This window comes from Nyctibius grandis, chromosome 19, assembly GCF_013368605.1.
Source record: "Nyctibius grandis isolate bNycGra1 chromosome 19, bNycGra1.pri, whole genome shotgun sequence".
NCBI lineage: Eukaryota > Metazoa > Chordata > Aves > Nyctibiiformes > Nyctibiidae > Nyctibius > Nyctibius grandis.
Genome location: NC_090676.1, coordinates 3,769,913 through 3,793,012, shown reverse-complemented (window position 1 = coordinate 3,793,012; position 23,100 = coordinate 3,769,913). Strand labels below are relative to the sequence as shown.

General features: G+C 45.9%; 1 protein-coding gene across 1 annotated transcript in view; it reads left to right on the top strand.

Moving 5' to 3' along the window:
- Nucleotides 1-22,585, top strand: part of CDH4 (cadherin 4) — a 447,706-nt gene extending 425,121 nt beyond the window's left edge. The window contains exons 10-16 of the mRNA XM_068416116.1: nt 4,651-4,904; nt 8,190-8,332; nt 12,602-12,835; nt 13,930-14,163; nt 17,995-18,134; nt 20,089-20,253; nt 21,840-22,585. Coding sequence (XP_068272217.1) covers nt 4,651-4,904; nt 8,190-8,332; nt 12,602-12,835; nt 13,930-14,163; nt 17,995-18,134; nt 20,089-20,253; nt 21,840-22,046 — 1,377 coding nt within the window. The 3' untranslated portion in view covers nt 22,047-22,585. The remainder of the gene's footprint in view (nt 1-4,650; nt 4,905-8,189; nt 8,333-12,601; nt 12,836-13,929; nt 14,164-17,994; nt 18,135-20,088; nt 20,254-21,839) is intronic.
- The last annotated feature ends 515 nt before the right edge of the window (nt 22,586-23,100 follow it).

Here is a 23,100-nt window from a genome sequence, read left to right as displayed (position 1 = left end):
CTGAGAAATAAGACTGTAAATATCCACTGTCCCTTCTTCCCTCCGTCCATTGCCTTCAGCGTTAGGAGAGCTAGAACACTCAAAGTATCTGCAGCAAGTATCAAATTCTGTTTCCCTCCTTGCCTCCAAAGAACGTTATTTTCGTTTGAGCGTTCGCTTCCCATTCAGTTACGGAGGCCAGCAGCCCAGGCAGTGAATGCTTCTGCAGTCATTACACACAGTCAGAACATAACCAGATCCATTCAGCGTTCACTGAATGTCTTCCCAGATGAGACACCTATGGATGCTCCCTCTGACTGCCAAAAAAGTGAAGGCGTCATGAATAGGCTCCTGTGATCTGTAGGAGCTGCACGACACACGCTGTGCATTGCACCTGAAAAGGATAGTACGTGCTGTGGTGGACAAAGCTGCATCTTTTGATAAGTCTGGCCTTCTCTAACAGAGAGTCTTAATCAACAACTTAGGATGAAACACTAATGTTTAAAGAGCAACGTGATTTAAGAACAGCTCAGTGTTGAAAAAAAAAAAGAGCCCTTGTACTACTCCCTCGTAGCTCCTAAGTTGCAGTCATTCTTAATGCTCATAGTTGGGTATTAGGAGAAATGACATCAGTGAAATGCCAATGAGGTTACGCTGGTAGGAACGTGTGAGCTTGTGAGCTTGTCCTGTTCTCTGACCCTTAGGCTATGTGTGTGTGTCTGCAGATGCCACTTTGCTGAAACTCTAAGGGAGACATCATCTTACCTGCTAGATGGTATTTCAGCAGGGTACTTCTATTTATCATGCTTTATTGCTCTGTAATGACGGTTGACAGCCTTATCTGGTGCAACGTTACAAAACATCTTCAAGCTTAGCAGTAGTTCTAGACACATGTGTATGTGGATGGATATATGTATTTAAGTATACACATATCTATATGGATATATTTTTCTGCTTAAACAGAAAACATTCAGCAAACTAAAATGCAACAGTTTAACTTCCATTGACATCAGCAGCCAGTCTGAAATTGAAATGCCAACGTTTTCCCTGAGAGCAGGGGAGGACCCCTTATTCTTAACGTAGTAAAGTGTCACAACTGTAGTTTAAAGGCATATCAAAGTGAGCAACAGGGGATTTACATGATCATCACTGCTGCACAAGGACTTTTGCATAATGAACCCTCCCTTATTCAGAACTTGCAGACAAAAAGCAGGGCAGATTTGTCAAGACACCATTGATGCTGGTGTTGACTTCCCACTGCTGTGTAACCCACAGTGATCACAATGCAAAGAACCACATGAAAATCCTGTCTTGTCAAGCCGAGCTCAAAGCTTGAAATTGCATTGGATGTCTTCACTGTATAACCTCACCTGATCCTCCTGGGCACCCAGAGTTTCCTACCCTTATCAAGCCGGGAGGCTTTTTGGTGTATTTTCAGCAAGGAGAATGAGTGAAATTGCTTGTGATTAAATTTTCATGGTGAAGAAGGGAAGACTCTTAGGATTCCACCTGCTTCTTTGAAATATTTTGTTCTCTGTTAATAAGTGAATATGCTTAAAGGTTTGGGGAATGTATGCATGTCAAACTGGGTGGCCAGTCAGAGCTGCTTCTGTGTGGTGTGGGAGCAGTCTCTCGCTGGTTTGATCCCTGATATAGATTGAAAACACAGGTAAAAAAAATTAAGTCAAGTAATGAACCTTTTGTTTACAGACCCTACATGGCTGGATTTTCATGTGGTTCTTTGAAGCCACTTATACATAACTCCCTACTGCTTCAAGCAGAGGGGTTTGCCTCTGAGCTACTGCAGTCACAGAAACAGTGCAGAGAAGGGCGTTCTGTGAAGAATCCCACCCCTGCACCAGCAGTTTAGGGGCCAGAAACGGAGGGCCAGAAATGCTTCCAACCCAAGAAGCCCTTTGGAGTTCAGATGATGCTCATGGGGGCCATTTTGCAGCCACTCTCAGCAAAACCCCATCTGCAGCTCCAGTCCAGTCACCAAAAATGTAACATTTCCTTTTTCTGTTCATACCTTTCCAAATATTTCCATAAACATGCAAGACCCTAATCTTCAAAGAAAGCCTTGATCAAGGGGAGAGAGAAACTTCCCACTCAGATGAGACACCGCAGAGTCTGGAGACAATCTCCAAGAGCAGCAGTGACTGCCCTGTGGCAGCCAGCTCAGTAAAATGTTATTATAAACTCTGCATGGATCAGAGCTGTGAATTTATAATGGAGATGCTTCCGAGGCTTCCGTTATTATTTGCCTCCACAATAACATAAGGCAAATTTGTTCTCTTCAGTTAAAAGTACCTTAAGAAAGGAGGACACCTGGCAAGCCCTTGGCTTCACTCTGCTGCATCCCGGTCAGAGAGGCTGGTGAAGGAGGAGGATGTGCAGCATCTCCCGGGGGATGTTTCAGAGCCATTTGCACCAGATCAAACACTGAACATCCAACAAGGGATATCTGCAGAGGTGCTACTTCTTAACTTCATGTCACGTGCTTCTTGGACATGAAATTAAAAAGTAGGCGACAGTCCAGCACCTCATGCAGCAGCTCCATGTGCTTTTGCTCCTGCCGTTGAGACGGAAGGGGTTAGTGCACTGTGAAGAACACAGTGTGCTCTCTGCACCGTTATCCTCAGAGGGAGGCAGTTTTAGGGAGCAGAAATATGAACTATCCTGGTAGAAATCACTTATTATGGTGTGAAAGAAGTTCTGCTTAGGGCTGGACTGTGTCTGGCTGCATGGGGCTCCTGTCCCACCGGGGACAATAGCACAAACACTGCTGGGAAAACACAGGCTCTTGATTTTACCTTTTTTTTTCTTCAACAAAACGTGTGAAATGGAGCTCAGATGAGCACAGAAGAGAAGGAGGCAGATCGACTCTCTCTTGCAGACTGAAGCCCAGTGGACACTGTGCCACCATGTGCCAGCATGTGGCACTGATACCTCCAGGCCAGTCTGTAGGGTGGGCGTTACTGGGTGATCCCGGTCCAGCCCCGCTCCCTGCACTGCTTTTCTGCAGCCCTGGTTTGGTTGCTCCTACAAGAGAGGTAAAGAACCTGAGTGAGCAGCTCAACATTTTGCAGGGAGGAAAATATTCCTTTGCATCAGGCCACATCCTAGCAGATGTGTGTGTGGTCAGGGTGTCCTGTGCATCATCAGGCAGGGAGCCCAGTGGCTTCCCACACTGGTCCCCCCTGGAGCTGCTCAGATCGGCCCCCCCAGCTCCATCTGAGCCCTTGTGGGGATGGAGGTCCAGACTGGCTGTGGGCAAGGTTAGCAAACAGGCCAGCACAGAAAAGAAAAATAATGAAGACTGGAGGAATACAAATTAGAGGGGTGTGAAAAGAAATTGAGGAAATGCATTAGTCAAATTGTTTCCAGGCCTTGAGTAGTGTTTAAATAGGAACTTTTACCATGCGTCTTTTTTGAATGCGGTACAAGTCTGTGAGTCAGTGCTGGTGGGTGTACTGGGAATCTTTATGCTTCCTTTTATTTATTAAATGTTGGCCCTGCCTGTCAGGAAACCATTTAGCAATAGGAGCATTTGCACTTCAATCGAATAGAGATTCCACTGTTCTACCTTTTGCCCCTGAAATTTGTTTCTCTCGTGTAGCCTCCTATGATTTGATTTCTCTCCTGACAATACTGGGGTTCAAACAGAACACTGAAGCTGCATCTTGCTGATGTAAATCAGTACAGCTCTGCCGAAGTCAGTGTAACCGTGGCATTTACACTGTGATTGTGCGCTTTGCAGACTCAGCGCTGGAGAAGGTATTAGGGAGAATGGTTATGCTTCTAAATTTATAAATTACGGCAAAGCATTTTTTAACAAGCAGAGGTGTGATCCTGCATAACTCAAGCCTCCCTGGCAGATGATTAGCGACTTCCCTCATAATAATTAGTGGGATGGTTTAGAAATTATTATTATACTGCGGTTCAGTCAGTTGTGCCAGCAAAGGCTTTTCACTCCTGGCTCCTAAGACACATCATCTTTATGTGCATGTTGAAAAGAGATCTGTGGCCACCCAAAAGCAAAACATATCCGTGGGAGCCTGCAGGCAACCTCAGGAGATCAAGAGGCATCTTGAAAGAGGACAAAAGGCCCCACTGGAAGGACCGCCTGATTAGCAGGACCAGGCGTTGTTCCTTGCAGCTCCACCTTTGCTTATAAACTCACTTAAGAGGAAAAATGAAGAGCACTTCAGGCTCCCGAGTCTACATAGACTGTCTTAGCTACTTAGTCAGCAGCTTTAAATGCTGTTACCACTGTTAAGTACCTGTCCAGTCCCTCTTACAGGCTCCACCTGTGGCATTTAGAGCAGCCCTTGGTGGATTTGTTCATTCAACGCTCAGCTAACACAGGCAGCTTCTTTTTTAGGAAACCACTTAGCATTGGAACAAAACACAGGGCAAATCCTCCCTGCTGTTTGCAATTTTTACTTTGTGGGTTTTTTTAACTATTTGACCCTCCAAATACCGGAAGGCCAAATCCTCCACTGAGTTGAAGCTGGTCTGGATTAACACCTTCAAAAAAAGTGAGCTCAGGAGGAAACGAGATGAGGCAATGACTTGGATATCATCTGTCTTCTAAATCTTGCAGCTTTCAGCCAGAAGGTAGAATTTATTCTCTGCTTGGCTCTGTACTTGCCTGTTTGTTTGTTTTAGGCAGTCGATTACGAGATGAACAGAGCTTTCATGCTGACAGTGATGGTATCAAACCAAGCTCCCCTGGCCAGTGGCATCCAGATGTCCTTCCAGTCGACAGCAGGAGTCACCATTTCAGTCACAGATGTCAACGAAGCACCGTATTTCCCAATGAACCACAAGTTAATCAGGCTGGAGGAAGGGGTTCCTACAGGGACGATCCTGACAACGTTTTCAGCGGTGGATCCTGATCGCTTCATGCAGCAGGCAGTAAGGTGGGAAACCAGGCAGCCAAGTGAGCTGGTGTACAGCTGGGTCTGGGAGGGCAGAGAGAGTTGGATCCCACGTTCCTGGCTTGCAGAGGGGGAGTTTTCGGCTTCAAATGCAAGTAGTCAGTAGGAAGGGGTCCCCTGCTCTGTTACAGACAGAGGTCAGGGCTGCATTGTGCTAAGGGTTTTGTCTCTGCCTTGTCAAGGATGCTTTGACCTATGGTGTTCATGCACTTTATAAACACAAAAGGTTTAGAAAAAGGCAGCTTTGTTATTTCTGTTTTACAGGGGGGAAACTGAGTCACAGAAGGGGCTAGGGCTAGACTTCCAAAGGGCATGAGTGGGATTTTTAATCATGTTTTGTGTTGCTTCCAGAGGATTTAGGTTCAAAAGCACAGTGCGAGAGGAGCTGTCAGCCCAGTCAGAGCAAGGCTCGCTTGGTTACAAACAGCTGCTGAACAGGCTTTTAAGATGTCATATAGTTAAATATTACCCGAGCAGCCAAACACCCATGCACATGCCATTGGCACCTGGTCTTTACCTGACTGATGCCAGTCCTTACAAAGCACCCCGTGCCTGCTCTGCAGTCAGCCAGATTTCTTCTGACCTTGCCTTCCCTTTCAGTCCAACTGCCAAACCTAACTTCCCCACTAACTGCTTTTGCTATGAATGGGATTCAGCTGGCAAAATTTTAGCCTTCTGAAAGTCATATGCTTGGTCGTAGCAGTTTAAGATTGGATTTAGTCCATGCTGCGACCAGGAGTATGTCACTTGCTGTGTTTTGTCCCACCCAGGCAGCCTGGGGGCTGAACCCACGGTCCAGGACCCTGACTCATGTACCTTCCCACCGGGAAATACATTGGCAGAAAAGCGTGTGTGAACATTAGAGTCCTTGTGACACCTTTCACAAGTAGTTCAACCTCCATCTGTGCAGACGGGAAATGCCTTTCCGGCTCTTGGATACTTCTACATCCACAGAAGTTTGTTTCTTTTTTACTCCCAGCCTGTAAAGACCGCAGTATTTTTGGCAAAACCTGAGTATACGACGTGACCACAGCCGAGGCCACTTAAACTTACATCAGTTGTGACATTTTGTGTCAGGAAGGGTTTGAAATACTTCACCTGGCACAGAGCTGTCTGGTCTAGAAAATGATAGTTTATTCACTGCCTCATCTTGTTGTCTTTAGACAGGTATTGCGACTTCTGAGGAGAGAGACCATCCTAACTAACAAGGCCATTTTTCTTACATTCCTTTTGAAATATTGGCCTTTGAAGGGTCTTTATTTCCCTGACATCTGTACCAAGGCTGGTTTTCAGAGGACAGAACAGCTCATTTCTGATTGAATACTCCCTCTAACCCGGAGGTGGATGATCTGTAACGCAAACAAGCATCTGCCGTTTCTGGGAGAAGGACGAGCTCTGCTGAGCCGTTCCTGCCATCGCACAGTGCGTTTGCAGGATCTTGTAAGACTTTCTGTGAATATGAACAGCCAATTACTTGAGTTGTTTTTTTCCAAGGGCTGCCGGGACGCACATTTTGTGTATCCACCAGCACTTCATTTCCAAACCCAAGTACAACCCATCTTACCCCCCTTTCATCAGGACAGCCCAATGCCAAGGCTTTGCAAGAAGCAGTTGGGGTCCTGTCTTTGTGAGCTGTCCAAAGGATATTTTGTTTTTTCTTCACAGTTGGCATTGGTGAGTTAGGAAAAAAGATACGCAAAAAGCTAAGCCTACAGATCCATGATAAGCACTTTGCAGAGAGCTGATCCAGCTGCTGGAGCCTTGCATTCAGTTTTCAGTCGCTCTCTAAATAGCCTTTGATAAAATAGATTTTTTACAAATAGAAGATAAGGAAGCAGGAGCATCTCCAGTTAGGCACAGCTTGGCATGGCCAATGTCACACCTCAAGTTATCCTCATTAGCCACAGACACATTCACAATGCCAGCTTTGAAACTGGCTCCCTGGTCATTTAGCAGAGAAAGGGCAGGAGACTCACAGCGGTGATATTAAAAAGAAATGAAAACATCCCAAAGAGTCTAGCTCCATGAAATGTAATTCTTTGCTTTGGCAGGGGCTTGTGTAGCTGTGTGTTGCTTTCCTGCTCACATGAATTGACACAGCTAAGTTTTGCTCTGAGTTTTAGCTTCAAACAGCCCATTTCTGGAAAGGGATATTCACCAGAAGGCAGAAGTTCTCCCACCTGCGTATCTAACTACAAAAAATCTATAGAAAACTATCAGCAAGTCTGAGTTACCCGTGAAATAAGCTCAGCTTTTGTTTGCTTATTTCAGTAATTTATAGTTTGGCCGTTTATTAGCTTTCAGTTTAGGTAATAAGGGTCCATCCCAACTCAAACTGTACAAAACTGAGAGGCAGAAATCAAAAGCAACGAATAAAGTAAAACCAAGAAAACAAGCAAGTGAGAAGGGTAAACGGAACACCTTGATCTGGAGGACACGAAAGAAGTTTGCCCAAAACAAACCATGTTCATAGCTGACTGCGTAGACATGAGCAGACTTGGGCTATGAGTTGACTGAGTAGTTGGGAGCTGAGTCTGCTGTTGGGTCCTTCCAGCCCAGGCCACGATGGGGACTGCCAAGGGGACCCCCATGTCGCTGCTCTCTTCAAACCTCCCACATGCATAGGATTATTTTACCTGCTATTTCAGGAGCATATAAACATGTTTCAGGAGAGCAGACCTGAAACTGCTTCACCCTTGGGACCATACCTTAATACAGCTGTGAGTTCCCATTATACTGTCCCCAAGGCGATTGCTGCTGAAGGTGCGATTCTGGTACAAAGGAGTGGCCTGAAAACCGCCATTCTTCCAGTCTGGTATTTCCCAAACTGTTGTTTGTTAGTAATGGGCAGAAACCAGGAATATCCATGGCTTTAGAGCAAGAGCTGTTTTAGGAAGGGCAACATTAAGAGGAGGAGAGAGCAGGAATCCATCCTCAAATTCAGGCGTACGAGTGCAGTGGTCATTGCAGACCCCATATCTCCTCAGCTGCAGAGAGCTCAGGCTGTGTCCACTCCCAGCAGCAGGAAGCTGGCATGTAAGTGGCACTTAGTGGAAAGAAAAACCTTTAAAACGAAAGAAATAGAAAAATTGAATAATTGTAGGGGTCAAAAACCAGATACTCAATTAGTGTTTTGTTTGTCAACAAAACCAGTTATCCAAAGGTCCTTTGAATCATGGGTCAGGAGCCCAGAAAAACCTTATTTCAAGCAATATTAAGGATATGTCAGTGAAAAGACTGCCATGTATTTATTTCCTTTCCCTGTAGATACTCTAAGCTGTCAGATCCTGCAAACTGGCTGAACATTAATGCCACAAATGGTCAGATCACTACTGCTGCTGTCCTTGATCGAGAGTCAGACTACATTAAGAATAATGTCTACGAGGCCACATTCTTGGCGGCTGACAACGGTGAGCCCAGACTTCACATTGTTCATGCTTCAATAAGACTCTAATGTGATGCATTAAGAGAAATGATGCCCTGACAGAGTTGTCAGTATAAGTTATCTTTTTCCCAGGTTTTTATGGTCAAAAATGTGAAAGTGGGACGGGAAATTGCTGGAGTAAATTAAATGTGCACAGTATACGGAGAGTGTTATTAAGGGAAAGGGAGGGCAAATGGAAAATCGATTTGGGGAGTTCAGTGTAGCGGTGTAGCCTGAACTTAAAAAAATATCAAAGGAATGTGCTCTCCAGGGCTGCCGAACACACAGGTCCTGGTAATGGTCCCAAAGGCACTGATCAGAGCATTCAGGGAGCCTTCCATCAGGAAACCAGAAATAATTGTAGGGGGTGGCAGGAGGGTATTAAAAATAAGCCAATCCATTGAACCCCTGTGGCTTTGATGAAAGGTGTCTGTCTGTCTGTCATCGGAGCTAATCACTCTCCGTTTCTGAAATGTCCAATGATCATCAGAGCGTCCGAGTGCTGGTGTACTTTATTATCAAAGTCACTGAGGCCAGTACAGATCTTCTCGCAGAGAAGTCCTGTTAAGGCTTGCTCTTCTCTAGTCATTAAAGATCACAGAGTGCTTTTGGTCAAATTAGCACTGTGAACCTCAGCACTGGCCTCACTCGAGGGCAAGCAGTCCATTGCTGCTGCCTTGGATTTCTCTTCCTAATTCTGATTAGGAGGAGTTGATGACTTTTTTGCTAACCAGACCTAAATGTGGCCATGCTGTTACTTCATTCATTGGTTCCTCCAGTTGGAAAAGGCTCTGTGAAGGGCTCAGTAGCTTCCCTGGGCAAGGAGAGGTCCTGCCTTCCCACCCCCACCCTCGCCTTCCCCCTGCACAGTGCTGAGCGCTCACGTCAAACCAGAGCCATGCTTCAGACACAAAATTAAGTCTAGGCTTGGCTGTGAGCACCTAAGTGTATTGCTCGTACTCCATAGGTGCTTTCAGGGCAATGTTTGTGTTAGCTCTTGTCATCCCTCAGGCTGAAGGGTGCCATGTCCATGAGGAGCAGATATGGTGGTGCTTGCAGGGCTAATGAAAACTTGCTCCTTCTCGGGTTTCAGGCTTCACTTCAGTCATTGCATCCTGGGTCACAGGGGCAAGGCAGACTCATGGAAGAGTTTCAATGATGAGTAACAGTACCAAGAAGCTACTTTTGCCCCTTCTTTGTGCCATCAGTGGTAGGACTGGTGTGGTCCACCAGCCCCATCCTAAGCTTCCCCTCTGTGAAAGCAGCCAGGGCAGTGAAATCCTAAGCCTCAAGGGGATCTAGCAGTGTTCATATGCAAGAGCTTCAGGGCAGAACAGGGCAAATGAGTTGGCCAAGGCTATTCACAAAAGCAGTGGTAGAGCTTGAACCCGTCAAACTAATCCTCACCATTTGACCTTGCAAATCCTGGGCACTTAGTACGACGTGATTTGAAGTTAACCCCTTTCCTTGGCTTCGGTGCTGATGTTGCAGTGCACCAGCACCTCCACATCCATCATTCAGCAGCTCAGAAAGTGAGGACCTAGATAAATCTCTGTATTCTGAAAAATTAATCTATCACTGGTATATTGCAGCCATTAACATGCACATAAAGCAACATCTTATTTAAAATTCTCTCTAGAGTGCTTGGGATAACAGCTAAAGTTTCATCTAGGCTAATAGACTCTTTCCACATTTCTCCCAAGTTCCAGGTTCTCCAGCATCACATATTCATCAAAGAAAGACTTTGGGTCCAGGGTTTTGGTGGGGATTTTTTTTTCTTTCTTGAAGAAGCAGCAGCATCTTGTTTCCATGAAGGCCTTTTTGCTGTTTTCAGTATATGATAAAGAAGAAGTTTAGCCATATACTCCTTGGACATGCTCTCTTTCTCTCCCTGGGTTGCAGTGCAGAGATACTCACTTTGAGAAAAGTCTTGGCTGCAATGTAAGGGGCGAATCCTAATCAACAGCATGTTTTTAGCCTGGTTTCCCAGGAGAGAGAGGCTCTTGGATCACTCTGTGTCTACACAAGTGTGGAGCCTGGCAGCGTTTGAACTCTTCAGCCAATTTCAGCCAATCTCCCAGGGAAGCTGAGAACTCAAATACATCATGTTCCAACAGGTTCCATAAAACAGGGAGCTGAGTAGGGAAGAGAGACTGTAACTGAAGGAAGCAGGGTCCTGCCCCTTCCCCAATATCAGAGCACCCCATGGGAACTCACCTTTGGGGCCCAACTGGGAAACCAGGCTACGTTAGTGACCCTACATACGGGTTTACTTCATTTCTGCCATGATTTGTCAGGACAGTGGCCCAAGTTCCTTAGAAATTTTTGTGCAAGCAGGATGCGAGTGACTCCTACTTGCAGCTGAACATGAAAGCCAGTTGGCTTGTACCTTGCTGCAGGAGTGCTGACACTGGCACTGTGAAAAAGGCAATGATGGGGAATGCACCAGTTAAATGTAGATGTAGCAGTTGTATATTCCTTTTTCTTTTGAAATACAATCATTAGTATTTCAATCTTAATTTCAGGGAGTGGACCAGCTTCTCCACTGGAGTCACTGGTGCTGTGGTAGTCTTCATCTCTTAAGCATGAAGTCCAAGGATCCTTTGTAGTACACCAATACCTATTCTCTCCACGTCCTTGCTCTCTCCACATAAAACAGCTGAAATAGTTTGAAGTGTTCCATGTGTTGTAGTACTTGGACATTTACTTTTCATTTCTTCTGAGGCTGCCCCAGAACTGCTCTCAGGAGCACAAAGAAACAAAAATACCAGGAAGCAAAGCCCAACAATACCCAACAGCCCTACAAAGCTGCATTTGTATGTGCGGCAATTGCAGGTTATTTCAGCCATATGCCAGTTAGTGCCTCTCAGGACTGCTGGTTTGCATTCAGTCTGTCATCTCAGAGGTTAGAGTGTGGGCTTGCATTCACCCCAGAAGATATTCTGGGTAATGTGAAAACAGTGAAAATACTTTTCGTGGTCCTGAAAGACAGTTTTCCTGTTCAGCCCCAGTATCCTGATGGGCTGTCTGTCTCTCCAGAAACTTTCAAGGCTTATCAAAGAAATTTTTTTAGAGGGAGACCTACCCCATGCTTACTAGATCTAAAGACAAGATCAGTAATTGAAGAACTTATGTAAGAACCATGAAAGAATGATGTTCAGGGCTCCTTCAGAGTTTTCAAGTCTCCCTTGAAAAATGGAGCAGAAATGAGAGAGGAATGTAGGAAGGAAAGTCTGTGGAAGCAGAAGCAATGTTTGCAAGCCTAGTGGGGAGTGGTTTGTGTAGCTTTATATCCAGCACTGGGAGGAAGAGCCAGGACTGGAAATACAAACTTAAATAAGAATTGCTGAAGCAACGCTGCCGGAGAAGGGAGGCGGTGGGCAGGCCAACACGGAGCTGCGGGATGTATGTGTGTGGAGAGAAATTAAAGGTACTGCGCCATTTCTGGGAGGGCTGTTCTGTCTTGCCCGGGCAGGTATTACTTTGTGTAAGTGGTCATTAGTCAGACAAATGTGGCTCTTCATCAGTAAGGGGCTGGAGGACCAAGGCTGCTGTGCTGCGGCATCCCTGCTGGTTGGGACAAAGGTAGAGAAGATGAAGAACTGTATATTGGGACATACCACTGCTGCCATGGGTTAGTAGCGTCACCCAACATGTTTGGTGATGGTTAGCTCATACCATAGGCTTTGAGCAAGGACCTTTCACCACTAAAGCTAGGGCTGACTGTGGGATGGGCTGGAGAGTTGGGCTTTCTTTGAAGCAGTGTAATAGTCTGCAAATCTAAAAACTCCCTGGCAAGTGCTGCAGTAAATGCTGACCAACGGATTACACCGCTTACTATTTTTCCCCCTCCAAGCCCTCTTCTTCCTCTTGTTAGCTGTCTTTCTAATCGTTTTTCCACTTCAAAACAGCCATTACCAAAATTTGCGCTAGCAGCTTGGCATCACCTCCTTGTATTTTTAGAGTCTGACTGAGGACATTGCTGTAGGCTACAAATCTGCAGAACTCAATCTCCATGTTCTGCAGGAGCGAAAACCAGCAATATTAGGAGGCTTGGGGAAGTTTTAATAATGCCTCTTAAAGCAAGGGACCATGGAATTGCAGTATGTGCCTAATAAGGTCCAAGGAGGAGGGTGAAAATCTGGGTTTATTGAAATTGAAAGGCAGAGAGGGGGCTGGTTCATGGTGTTGTCATTCCCACTGCTTCTCGGGTCATCGTCATCGGTCCATGTTTGGCTCTGCCTCTCCCGTTCAGGTATACCCCCCACAAGCGGCACTGGCACTCTGCAGATCTACCTAATCGACATCAACGATAATGCTCCTGAGCTCCTGCCAAAGGAGGCACAGATCTGTGAAAAGCCGAACCTGAATGTCATCAACATAACAGCCGCGGATGCTGACATCGATCCAAACGTTGGGCCCTTTGTCTTCGAGCTGCCAAGTGTGCCATCTGCGGTGAGGAAGAACTGGACCATAACACGGCTGAATGGTAAATGGGGCAGGCAATCCTGAGGACATTTGGACTCTGATTCACTAATGAGGCCACGTGCGGTTTCAAACTTCCAAACTTTCCTACTTTTTCATCTGATTTTTATTTTTTAAAGCACATTATGGCTGACATTATAGACAAGATAGTTAATCAGAAATGATTTGTATCAGACCTGCAGCATAACTCTAAGAGCCTTGGCACTTGGCTTTTTTTAATGCAGTTCATAATTATGAACAGTTATCAGTAGTGAACAGAGTATAAATCATCCATAATGGCCAAGGGGAAAAAAACTATTATCAGTCTTCCTTATGTTCCAGTGTAATTGTCATAAGCCACAATCGGGATCAATGTTCATTTCTCTGACCATAATTGCATAAAGGCAGCCTTTTAATTTACCATGGAACTAGGAGGGCTAGGTAAGTGTGAAGATTAGCGGTATGTGAAGGATTTTTATGTTGCAGCATGCAACCACAAATGGCCCTAATTGCTCCTCTTATTGGTAGTTTCAGCAGAGGATGGAAAAAATCATGAAGCCATGGGCTGGTTTTGGCTTCAAAGCTGGTCCCTCTCGCTGAAGTTGGGCATCCTCTGCCAGGCCGGGCACAATGGCTTGTGCCCTCACAGCTTGGGCCTCAGTCCCACAGCTCTTGTGCCACAGTGAGGGGGAACACGAGAAGGATTACCAGGCTGAGCATGTCATCAGTGGGCGATGGGCTACCCAAAAATCCTGAGGTGGGAGGATGGGCGAGCAGAGAGCCTGCACAGTGGCCAGGGACAGCCCAGACCCAGGGAGCATCATCCATGCTTTAGTATTTGCATTTCATGCCATTTTAAATGCATGCGACTGGATTTGCAGACGGCATCAAGGTAGGTTAGTGCAGCAGTGAAAACACACAGCGTTTTGCAAAAGACAGGCTGGTTGTTGACCAAACTGTTAGGGCAGAAGTCTGAAGCTGTCCTGCCCACGTGTGTTGTTGATAGCCTCTTCTTCAGGACTCAGAAGACTGCTCTGGCAGAGGAGCCCTGCTTTCACAACTGTGGCTGCAAGGCTCCACCAGTGTCTGTCATCGCTCTGTCTGTCTTGGTCTCTCCAGGCGATTACGCCCAGCTTAGTTTACGAATCATGTACCTGGAAGCGGGTGTGTACGATGTGCCGATCATCGTGACGGACTCAGGAAACCCCCCCTTGTACAACACATCCATCATCAAAGTGAAGGTGTGCCCGTGCGATGAGAACGGCGACTGCACCACCATCGGGGCGGTGGCTGCAGCGGGGCTGGGCACGGGCGCCATCGTCGCCATCTTGATCTGCATCATCATTTTACTAAGTAAGTACCGCAGGAAAGACTTCCAGGAGCTTTACAAACATCATGACACCTGACAACGTCTTGTAGGTAGTGAGTGCGATATGATTCTCCGTATCTTGCAGGAAAAAGTTGAAGGGCTTGTCCAAAATCCAGTGGCAGACTTCCCCATAGCTCTCAGGTCCCTGGCTGGCTGTGGATATACTGGTTCCCAGTACCAGATGCACTGGTTATGAGAGTCTGGCTAGTCCCTGGCAGAGCCAGGGAATAGCTGTAGTTTTCTGGTTGTTCAAAGGAAAAGAAGAACGGTAGTTATTCCCATTGTAGATTTCTTGTAAAATGACAACAGATTGGAGAATCATGGTGGATTGTGAGTGCTTTTAGAGGAAGGATCCCCAGTTTGTCAGGAGCACTGGAGAGCTGGGGGTGCATCACAGAGAAGGGCTGGCCATCCCTTTGCTTGAGGCAAAGCCATCCCTTTTGCCCAGCAACGCTGTTAGTCCCAGGCTTTGATGAGCATTACCAGTAACCATGTGTGCACATACTTAAAAATAAAAATGATATCATTATAACTTCAAGCAGGAGTTAGCACAGTAGGAGTAGATAAAAACGAGCACTGAAATGAACAATGAGGTAAATATTCATCAAGAAACACAGGATGAAACCATGGGACTCCCATTAAAACTAATGGGAGTTATGGTGCTAAATCACATTTAATATTTATCCTCAATGTGTTTAGACAGAGAGCAGACAGAGCAACGTATGCTACAAATGTCACCTAATGTGGATATGATATGGTACATTAAGAGAATGGGTCATCTCTGGGCAAACATCCACCCTCCTGGGCCAGCGATGGGAATATATTGTTGTGTAATTGATTTACCGTATCAGTCTGGAGAGCGAGCAACAAAACTGGGTGTTTGTGGCCATGCAGTCCCCAGTCCTCATCCAGCCCACCCGGGCCAGTGGAAGCATCCCCACACATAGCCACGATGCCCAATTTCTGTCCTTCATGTTTGGTACGCTGGGATGTGCTGCCGTGCTGCTGCCGGTGGGCTAAATTTTGCACTGGAAGCCACAGAGGTGATAAAACACAGGACTTCTTTTTGCTGCTCTCATATAAATCCAGTGCTAAAATATGATTTAAACAGTTGAAAATCCTATTGACTGAAATTAACCTCAGCTGAAGGACATTTGATTTAAGAGATTCCTCCTTTCATTTTCAGATACATTATCCCATTTTAAATTATGGTTTTTATTACAAAGGCTTATTTTTACATTCATTGTAATTCTAATTGACTTTTTTTAATCTTCAAGAGCTGCAAAGCACTGTATCAGTGATGAAAAATGTAATTTGCGATGAGCAGTTTTCCAGTTCCATCCTTCCAGTGTTTTGCCTCCTTTCTATCTGTTTTATATCGTGACCTCTGAACAATAGCTTGGAAAAAGGCAGATGTGGGGCTTTTTGTGCTATTTGTCCATTTTTGAGTCGGCAGGTCAAAATTTGATGGCTTTAAAAGGAAGAAGCAGCAAGGGGACAGATTTGAGGTTGCTCAGGTGAAGGAAATTTCTGGCTTTACCTTCACTCAAAGGTTTTTTCTTCTTCCTGATGCCTGATGTATTAGCTGCCCGAATAACACATTTAGGAGAGCAATGCAATAAAAATGGTGAAGGGTGAAGACAATAGATTTCAAGGAAAACTACATGCAGAGTGAAAATGGGTCTAACAGCAGTAATAGCACTTCCCATTCTGCAGAGTGAATAAAAGGAAGGAGAGTGCACTACGTCCGCTATTGACACTTTGAAGGTCTTTTTTTTTTTCAAGGTAGCTGTAAAGGCGTTAATGGCACAGGTTTTTCCACAAGTGCATGAAAAAGTAGCATTTAGGAAAAAAAAAAGGAAAGAAGAAGATAAACGCTGGTATCCATTATAATATTGTCTTTGTGGACGAGGCGGGTATCTTGTTGTGAGGGACTTGAAAAGGAGCGACGAGAAAAGGACTTCAATAGTCTGCTAAATAGCTGAGGTTTTATATTGCAGATAAGAGTTACATTTTCGTTCCTTTTCTTTTTTCTCTCTTGAATAGATCTAGGATAAGCATTAAAGAAATGCTGAACTATCTGAAAACAATTCTGTTAGCTGGCAGGCAGGGATGGCAGCCAGTTGGCACACCGTGGCAGTAATTAGCTGTCCAGTTGTCTTCTGCTCATTTCACTGAATTCCTGTTGGGTATAAACACTTCGGTGCTGGGAGGAAGAACTCAGATCCTCCTAGCCACCTCCCCAGGCAGTGGGGCTGCGGGCTGCCTGCCCGTGTGCCCAGGGTCTGGTCTCTTCTCCACCCTTGCCCTTGGTGAAGTGACGCCAAAGCTCCGTGAAGAGGCAAAGGGAAAGAAAACCCTGCAAAGTATGAGACGGTGGGAAACAGCCATTGCTTGTTCTCCTTATGCAGCTAAAAACCACAGCGAGAGTCTGGGACCTTACATCCTGCCTGGGTTCGGTTGTGTTGGCTGCATTGCTTTGGCACAGTCAAGGGCTGACCTAAGTGAAATGAACCTGGGCCACACATTTCCACCTCCACTGTCCATCCACCTCTGCCTTCTCCTGCAGATTGCCACCATCACAGCTTTGTGTGTGGCTTGTGTGGAGAACGGAGGGAAAGCAGACATGGGGAAGCGTGACTGCATCAGCTGCCCAGGCTTGATGTCATTTTTGATGGCATTATTTGCAGTTACTGAGTATGAGAATGAAAACTAATGTATTAACAGCTTCTCAAAGAAGACAAGGTCTGGTTGCCTTAAGTTAGTGGAGACTTAAGTTCCCAGAGCGACTGGCATGCAGTAAGTCACAGGGAGCACACAGCCCCTGGGACGGGGGTGGCCCTTTGAAGGATGAGGTTGTGGAGCAGGGAGCCAGCATTCCCTTTGGGTAAAGTTGTTTAAGGAGGGAAAAATTTCTCATGATTCAAGAACTGTTCATCTCTCTCTGTTCCGTACTGAGAGAGATTAGCCAGGGCTTGGCACATAAATACCGATGCCTGAGGAGGTTGGCTGTGTGCTGCCAGATTTACTCTCCCTTGTTCTGCAAAGCAAGCCCTGCTCTCTGAAAGGATTTCACATGATCTTAGATCTGCTTTGCAAGTCGATGGCCAAATGCGTAGGCTAATGTCCTGGCTAATGTGATCTTGGAAGTCTAGAAAGCCTCCCTCGCTCACAAAAAAGGGTACGGGGGAGCCCAGATCGGATCACAGGACCCAGTGTTACCCAGCCTCCCCAAACCGGTCTTGCTTGGCCAGCTGCAGACAACAGCAAAACGACTGCCGTGGCCAGGGCTCGCGACCTGAATGGGCATCGCCGTGTCACGCTGGGAACAGCCACTCATGCGCAGGTGCTGGTCATCTGTACCGCTTCGCTTCGCAGCACCCCCGCAGCTCTCTTCCCTCCGCCTTTATTTTATACACCTGAATAAAATAAAAGTGGAAATCTAATCCTGAAGATTCAGGATTTAGATCAAATATTTTCAGAAAGCGGCGGTTTTCACACTTTCTGTTTGCTTTTCCTTTGATTGTGTGTTTTACTTCTGATAAACATCAGCTCAATCAGCACTGGTGATGGATCTTAAAGAAGTGTTTGTAGTGGAGGCCTGTCACAGTATTTACAGGTCCCACTGATCTCTCCCTTAGAAATCAGAACATGCAATAGGATAAAATTGTATTCCTCTTCCTAGCAGCCAGTGAGGTTCTCCATAGTGGCAGAGAGCAGGCGAGGCGTTAGGACATGCCACCACGCTCTGCCACAGGCAGCCAGGCCTCGCGCTGTGTGAGGTCCCAGCTCACCCAGCTTCTTCCCCGTTACAGCCATGGTTCTGCTGTTCGTGGTGTGGATGAAGCGCCGGGAGAAGGAGCGTCACACCAAGCAGCTCCTCATCGACCCCGAGGACGACGTCAGAGACAACATTCTGAAGTACGACGAAGAGGGAGGTGGAGAGGAAGACCAGGTGAGAAGAGCCCGTGGGTCATGGCCAAGGAGCAGCTGTGCAATCTATACTGTCAAAAAGGCAGAAACCACATTATTTTCACTGAAGTGCTTGCAGAGGGTTCTGTTCCCCTTGTTTATGCCCAGGCAGCTTTATTGGCTTCCCCGGTGTGACAGGGATGTCGGTGAGAGCCAGCTTAGGTCCAGGGGATGCAGCGTGTCACTGGGACACTCTCCCATGCAAGCAGGACCATGCCAGGAGGCCGATGCCATGTGGATTTTTCTACCTTCTAGGCAGCTTCCTGGGGAGGAGATATAAATCAATAAATTGACATGCATGTTGAAACAATATTTCTGTTATTTCAGTCATTAAAATTGTATATTTTACCATTCCCCATCAGAGATCTTAGTACAACCAGCTGGCAGCAACCACCCTCCCCAGACCTGCGGCTGCAGGCTCTTGCCTTGGCTTGCTTGAGCCTAGAGCTTCTGTGGGCTTTCCCTGCATTTACTTAATCATCTCTAATGTGCCTTTAATTTCTTTTAATTTCTGGACGTGGTTTGTGAGAAATGTCTAAATCCATTTGGGGATTATCTTTTTCACCGCGAAGCCCGCAGTGGCAAAGCTTTGCTTGGTGACAGAGCCCTAAGCCACAGCCTGCCTGAATGCGTCAGCTTTTCTGCAGTGGCTTCTTCTTACAGACACCGATGCTGATGTTGCACGAAAACTTCCCTGGCCTGCACTCCTGGGGTGTGCTGTCCCTCTGCTATGGATGTATTTCCTCAGCTAAAACAGCAAAGTTTGGTCACTCGTGTTTAAGTTGCTGGGTTTTTTATTCCTACCTAACACAAGTAAAGAGCCCATGACACTCTCAGATATGATGTTCATGCAATTTATCTGACTCTGCATCGTATAATGGCTTTATTCTTGCTTGCTTAAATGGACTGCGTGGTTCATGGGTCTGAGCGGAGGCTGCTGTGTTCATGGCTGGTGTCAGTGAGTGCTAAGGTCAGTGGTTGGGGCTGTTGCTTAAGTAGCTGCAACCACTGCAGCTCGTCCTGCCGTGGAGGTCCCGGTGGCATCCACAGGCGAGCGGGTGACCCTGTCGAGAGCCACCACAGGGAGCCAAGGCAGGGGCTTTGCCCAAAACTTGAGGAGTTCTTATTCGACAGAAGAATCCTTACAATTCGCATCTCTTTTTTCTTGTCACTGACAAGTTATTTATAAATATTGCTCCTGGAGATTCAATCATCCCCATCTGAGCACAAGAATAGTTTTACCAGTAGAACAAAGTACTGTTATAAGCATTCAAACTAGCTGAGTATCTGTTTTCAGGCAACTACGCTGTAGGCTTAAATATTTTAGAAAGGATTCGTTAAAAATAACAGCAAAGGAAGAGCAGCAAAACACCATTACCTACAGGAATACATTTTTAATGAAATATTACCTGGTTCTCATTCCTTCATAGAAACCTATTCTGTTGGGATTTTTCACAAGCAGAAAGAACATAATTACTTTGAAAGGCCTACATGCATAAATGCAATACACATTTTAATGCTTTTATTTCTGTACAAATGTAATTGCAATAATATGTCTACCAACACTGGTTTTTTATATTATATTATATTATGTATTTCATCAAAAAGTTATGCACATACCTATGCACACACAAACTGAAGCCAGTTTTTTATCCCAAAGATTTAGACACAGTGTAAAATATTCAGAAAGTATTTAAATATTTGATTTGACTTCTGTTTTAATATACACTCTTAGGAGGTCGATTGTACGAGCTACTCAGAGGTCAGGTTCATCTGTAATTGAGATAGTTAGAGGTGCTACATACCCGGGGATAAGATTTGCCATCGAACTTCAGCTGAAATAGGATTAGACCCCTCGACTTGTTTGTACATTGGATGAGTAGATGATCTGAACGAAAAGCTCTTGGTTTCACTCTGTGCCTTTCCATTTGTCACAGGATTACGATTTAAGCCAGCTCCAGCAGCCAGAGACCATGGATCACGTGCTGAACAAGACACCTGGAGTCAGAAGGGTGGATGAAAGACCTATTGGTGCTGAACCACAGTATCCTATAAGACCAGTAATCCCACATCCAGGGGATATTGGTGACTTTATTAATGAGGTATGTTCTACAGGGTGTCCTGTGTCACAGCTTAAAAGCGTGAGCAGCCAGCTAACAGCTGCTCTGCAACGTTTTCCTGGCTGCACGGACCAAGTGATGCTATTACTCACATGAGGAGTCTGATCAAAGCCAGGGGAACGATCAGTGTGAGCAAAGGGTACGGGACTTGGCCTGATAAAGGCACCGAGCCTGTAAAAAGCCAAAGTGCAAACAAAAAGCCTGAGATTTCTGACTCGTGGATATCACAAGCACCACGCTTTTCAGCAGCCAGGCAGTGTGACCTGATCCCACTCTCTCTTGCGTTACTCTGAATATTGCAGCTGCTGTCAGTAAAAACGTTGTCTGGACGTGGACAAAGGAGTGTCGGCGTGGTGGCGAGGCAGTGGCGAGGCAGCTGCCTGGCTTGCTTAAAGCCAAAGGTGCCATTTGTGGCTCCTGGACTTGTAATTATTTCACTGGTCTGTGTCTTCCTCTGTTTGGTCTAAAACCTCAAAAGAGTTTGCAGATCAGAGAGATTCATCTCCGATCAGAGAGGGTTTATGTTACACCACCGCTCCTTTATCTGCTTGTACAAATATCTATCCATTTAGTGTTTCTCTCATTTTTAGTTTTGAGTGATTGAGTGGTTACAAACCAATCAATGCATTATTTCCTCTGAGACAAAACACACCATCCATTTCCTAAGTCAGAAAAATAATTGTTATAGCGATTTAATCCTGTTATTATAGCCATTTCCTGCTGTGCTTTTTCTCATTTTCATCATTAAAATGCCTTCTTCCTTTGTTCCTGCCCATCCTTCACGCACACTTTTACACACATCCACGCACGTGAAGACTCGCTCTTACCCACGGCTGCTGTTCACTGCAGTCAAACCGCCTCCATCTCCCCACGCTGAGACTGGGGTTCCTGAAGGTGTGAATGCAGAACATTTTGCTCTGTCAGAGATTCCCCCAGGCTTTTCCTGATGCTGGGTTGCAGCAAGGCAATTCTTTTTCTCCGTATCCCGCAGCCCTTTCCGTGTCCTGCCTACGCTGCTGCCCACGGCGTGCAGGAGCAGCAACGCTTCCCAGCAGTGCTTCCCAACCCACTGCCCAGGATTTCACACCCCAACTCTCTCCTAATTGGAGAATTTTTGCTAGGAGTGATGTTGTTTATTTTCCTAAAGGAATCACAATCATCAAAATTAAAATAACAGCTATTGGAAGGAGAGGAAGGGTGCTGCTTGTCCTTTCATTGGCCAAGCTGGAAATCGTAACAGGCAACCCCAGCGAGGACACGCTGTCCCAAACTGAAAGCTTTCCCAGTCCAGAGCTGGATCCTTGGAAATAACTCCCCTCCGCTCCGTCTGGCTCTTTTACAGAGGCGCTGGGAGTTAGTGGATTTTCTGCTGGGGGCACCCAGGCACGGGGAAGCCCCAGCACCCTCATTTTCTCACTATCCTCATTTAGCTTTTCACTGTCCTCTTTTAGCTTTGCTGCAGGGATCCCAAACATCCCACCAGCCCAGCCCCTTCTGACCACCCTCCTTAGCACCATCACTGTACAACCCCATGGCGAGCATTAACACCCTGTGTTTGCCCCCTCCAGGGTCTGCGCGCGGCCGACAACGACCCCACAGCCCCCCCCTACGATTCCCTCCTGGTCTTCGACTACGAGGGCAGCGGCTCCACCGCCGGCTCCGTCAGCTCCCTCAACTCCTCCAGCTCCGGGGACCAGGACTACGACTACCTTAACGACTGGGGGCCCAGGTTCAAGAAACTGGCGGACATGTATGGGGGAGGCGAGGAAGATTAAACTGACCTCATGTTATTTAAAAATAAAAAAAAAAAAAGAAGAAAAAAAACAATTTAGAAAAGAAAAAACAAACCCACAGATGACAACATTAACAAAAAGAGCCGATGCAGAAGCAAGAACTGTACAGATGTGGCAGCTTTTTTAATTAATATCCCCTGCTGACTGTATTGTTATTTTTAGTGGTGATATAGGAGGTTCTTTTTTTTTCCTTTCCAGTTTTTTTTTTTTAGAATATTGAGCTGTCTCGCATGAACACTTGTCTCTGCTGCAGGTTTTTTTTTTGTTGTTTTGTTTTTTTTAATGTCAGCTGGGATATTGCTCGTTTATCTGCTTTATGACTAAAGAGAGTGAAAGGCACTCTGTCTTAACTTGAATTTCTTAGAACAGAAGCACTGTTTTTAAAATATATATATATATATATATTTGAAAGTGCCTTTTGGTGCATGTATCAGATTCCCTTCAATCTCAGGAGTGATGAAAACAAACATACCACCATCCTGGGCAGCACTCCCTGTGACCCTAAGCCAGTTCTAGCTGGGAAGGAGTTAACAAAAAGGAACTGTGGAGATTGTTTCTTTTTTGCCTTTTTTTTTTTTCTTTTAAGGGGGTGGCTCATTCTGGGGTGGAAGAGGATGGGGGGGTCGGGGAGGGGGGAAGGTGTTTTGAGTCAAAATCTTAACAGCCATCTTTAAGCCTCAGCAGGTGGTGAACTAGTCATCATGTTGTAAATAATTCAGTGTTATCAGATGCAAAATACCGACCAGGGGCTCTGCTGTCACCTGGTCGCACTCAATGTAGCTGCATAGAACTATAGCATTGATGAAGCCTTTGGTTATCGCCACAGAAATCTCCGACAGCCCTTGCCTAAACCCTACAAAGTAAATCGTGAAATGACCAAAGGCCCATTTGTTTGTTTTTATGCTATCGGCGTGTTTTTGGCTCCCCCGACCTCGTGAGTGATGTAAATACCTGCTGGGTTGGGTGGTGGTGGCTCCGCTCGAGGCTGGGGCAGCGGGAAGGGCAGGAAGAGTTTATCAGCACTTTTGCCATCCGT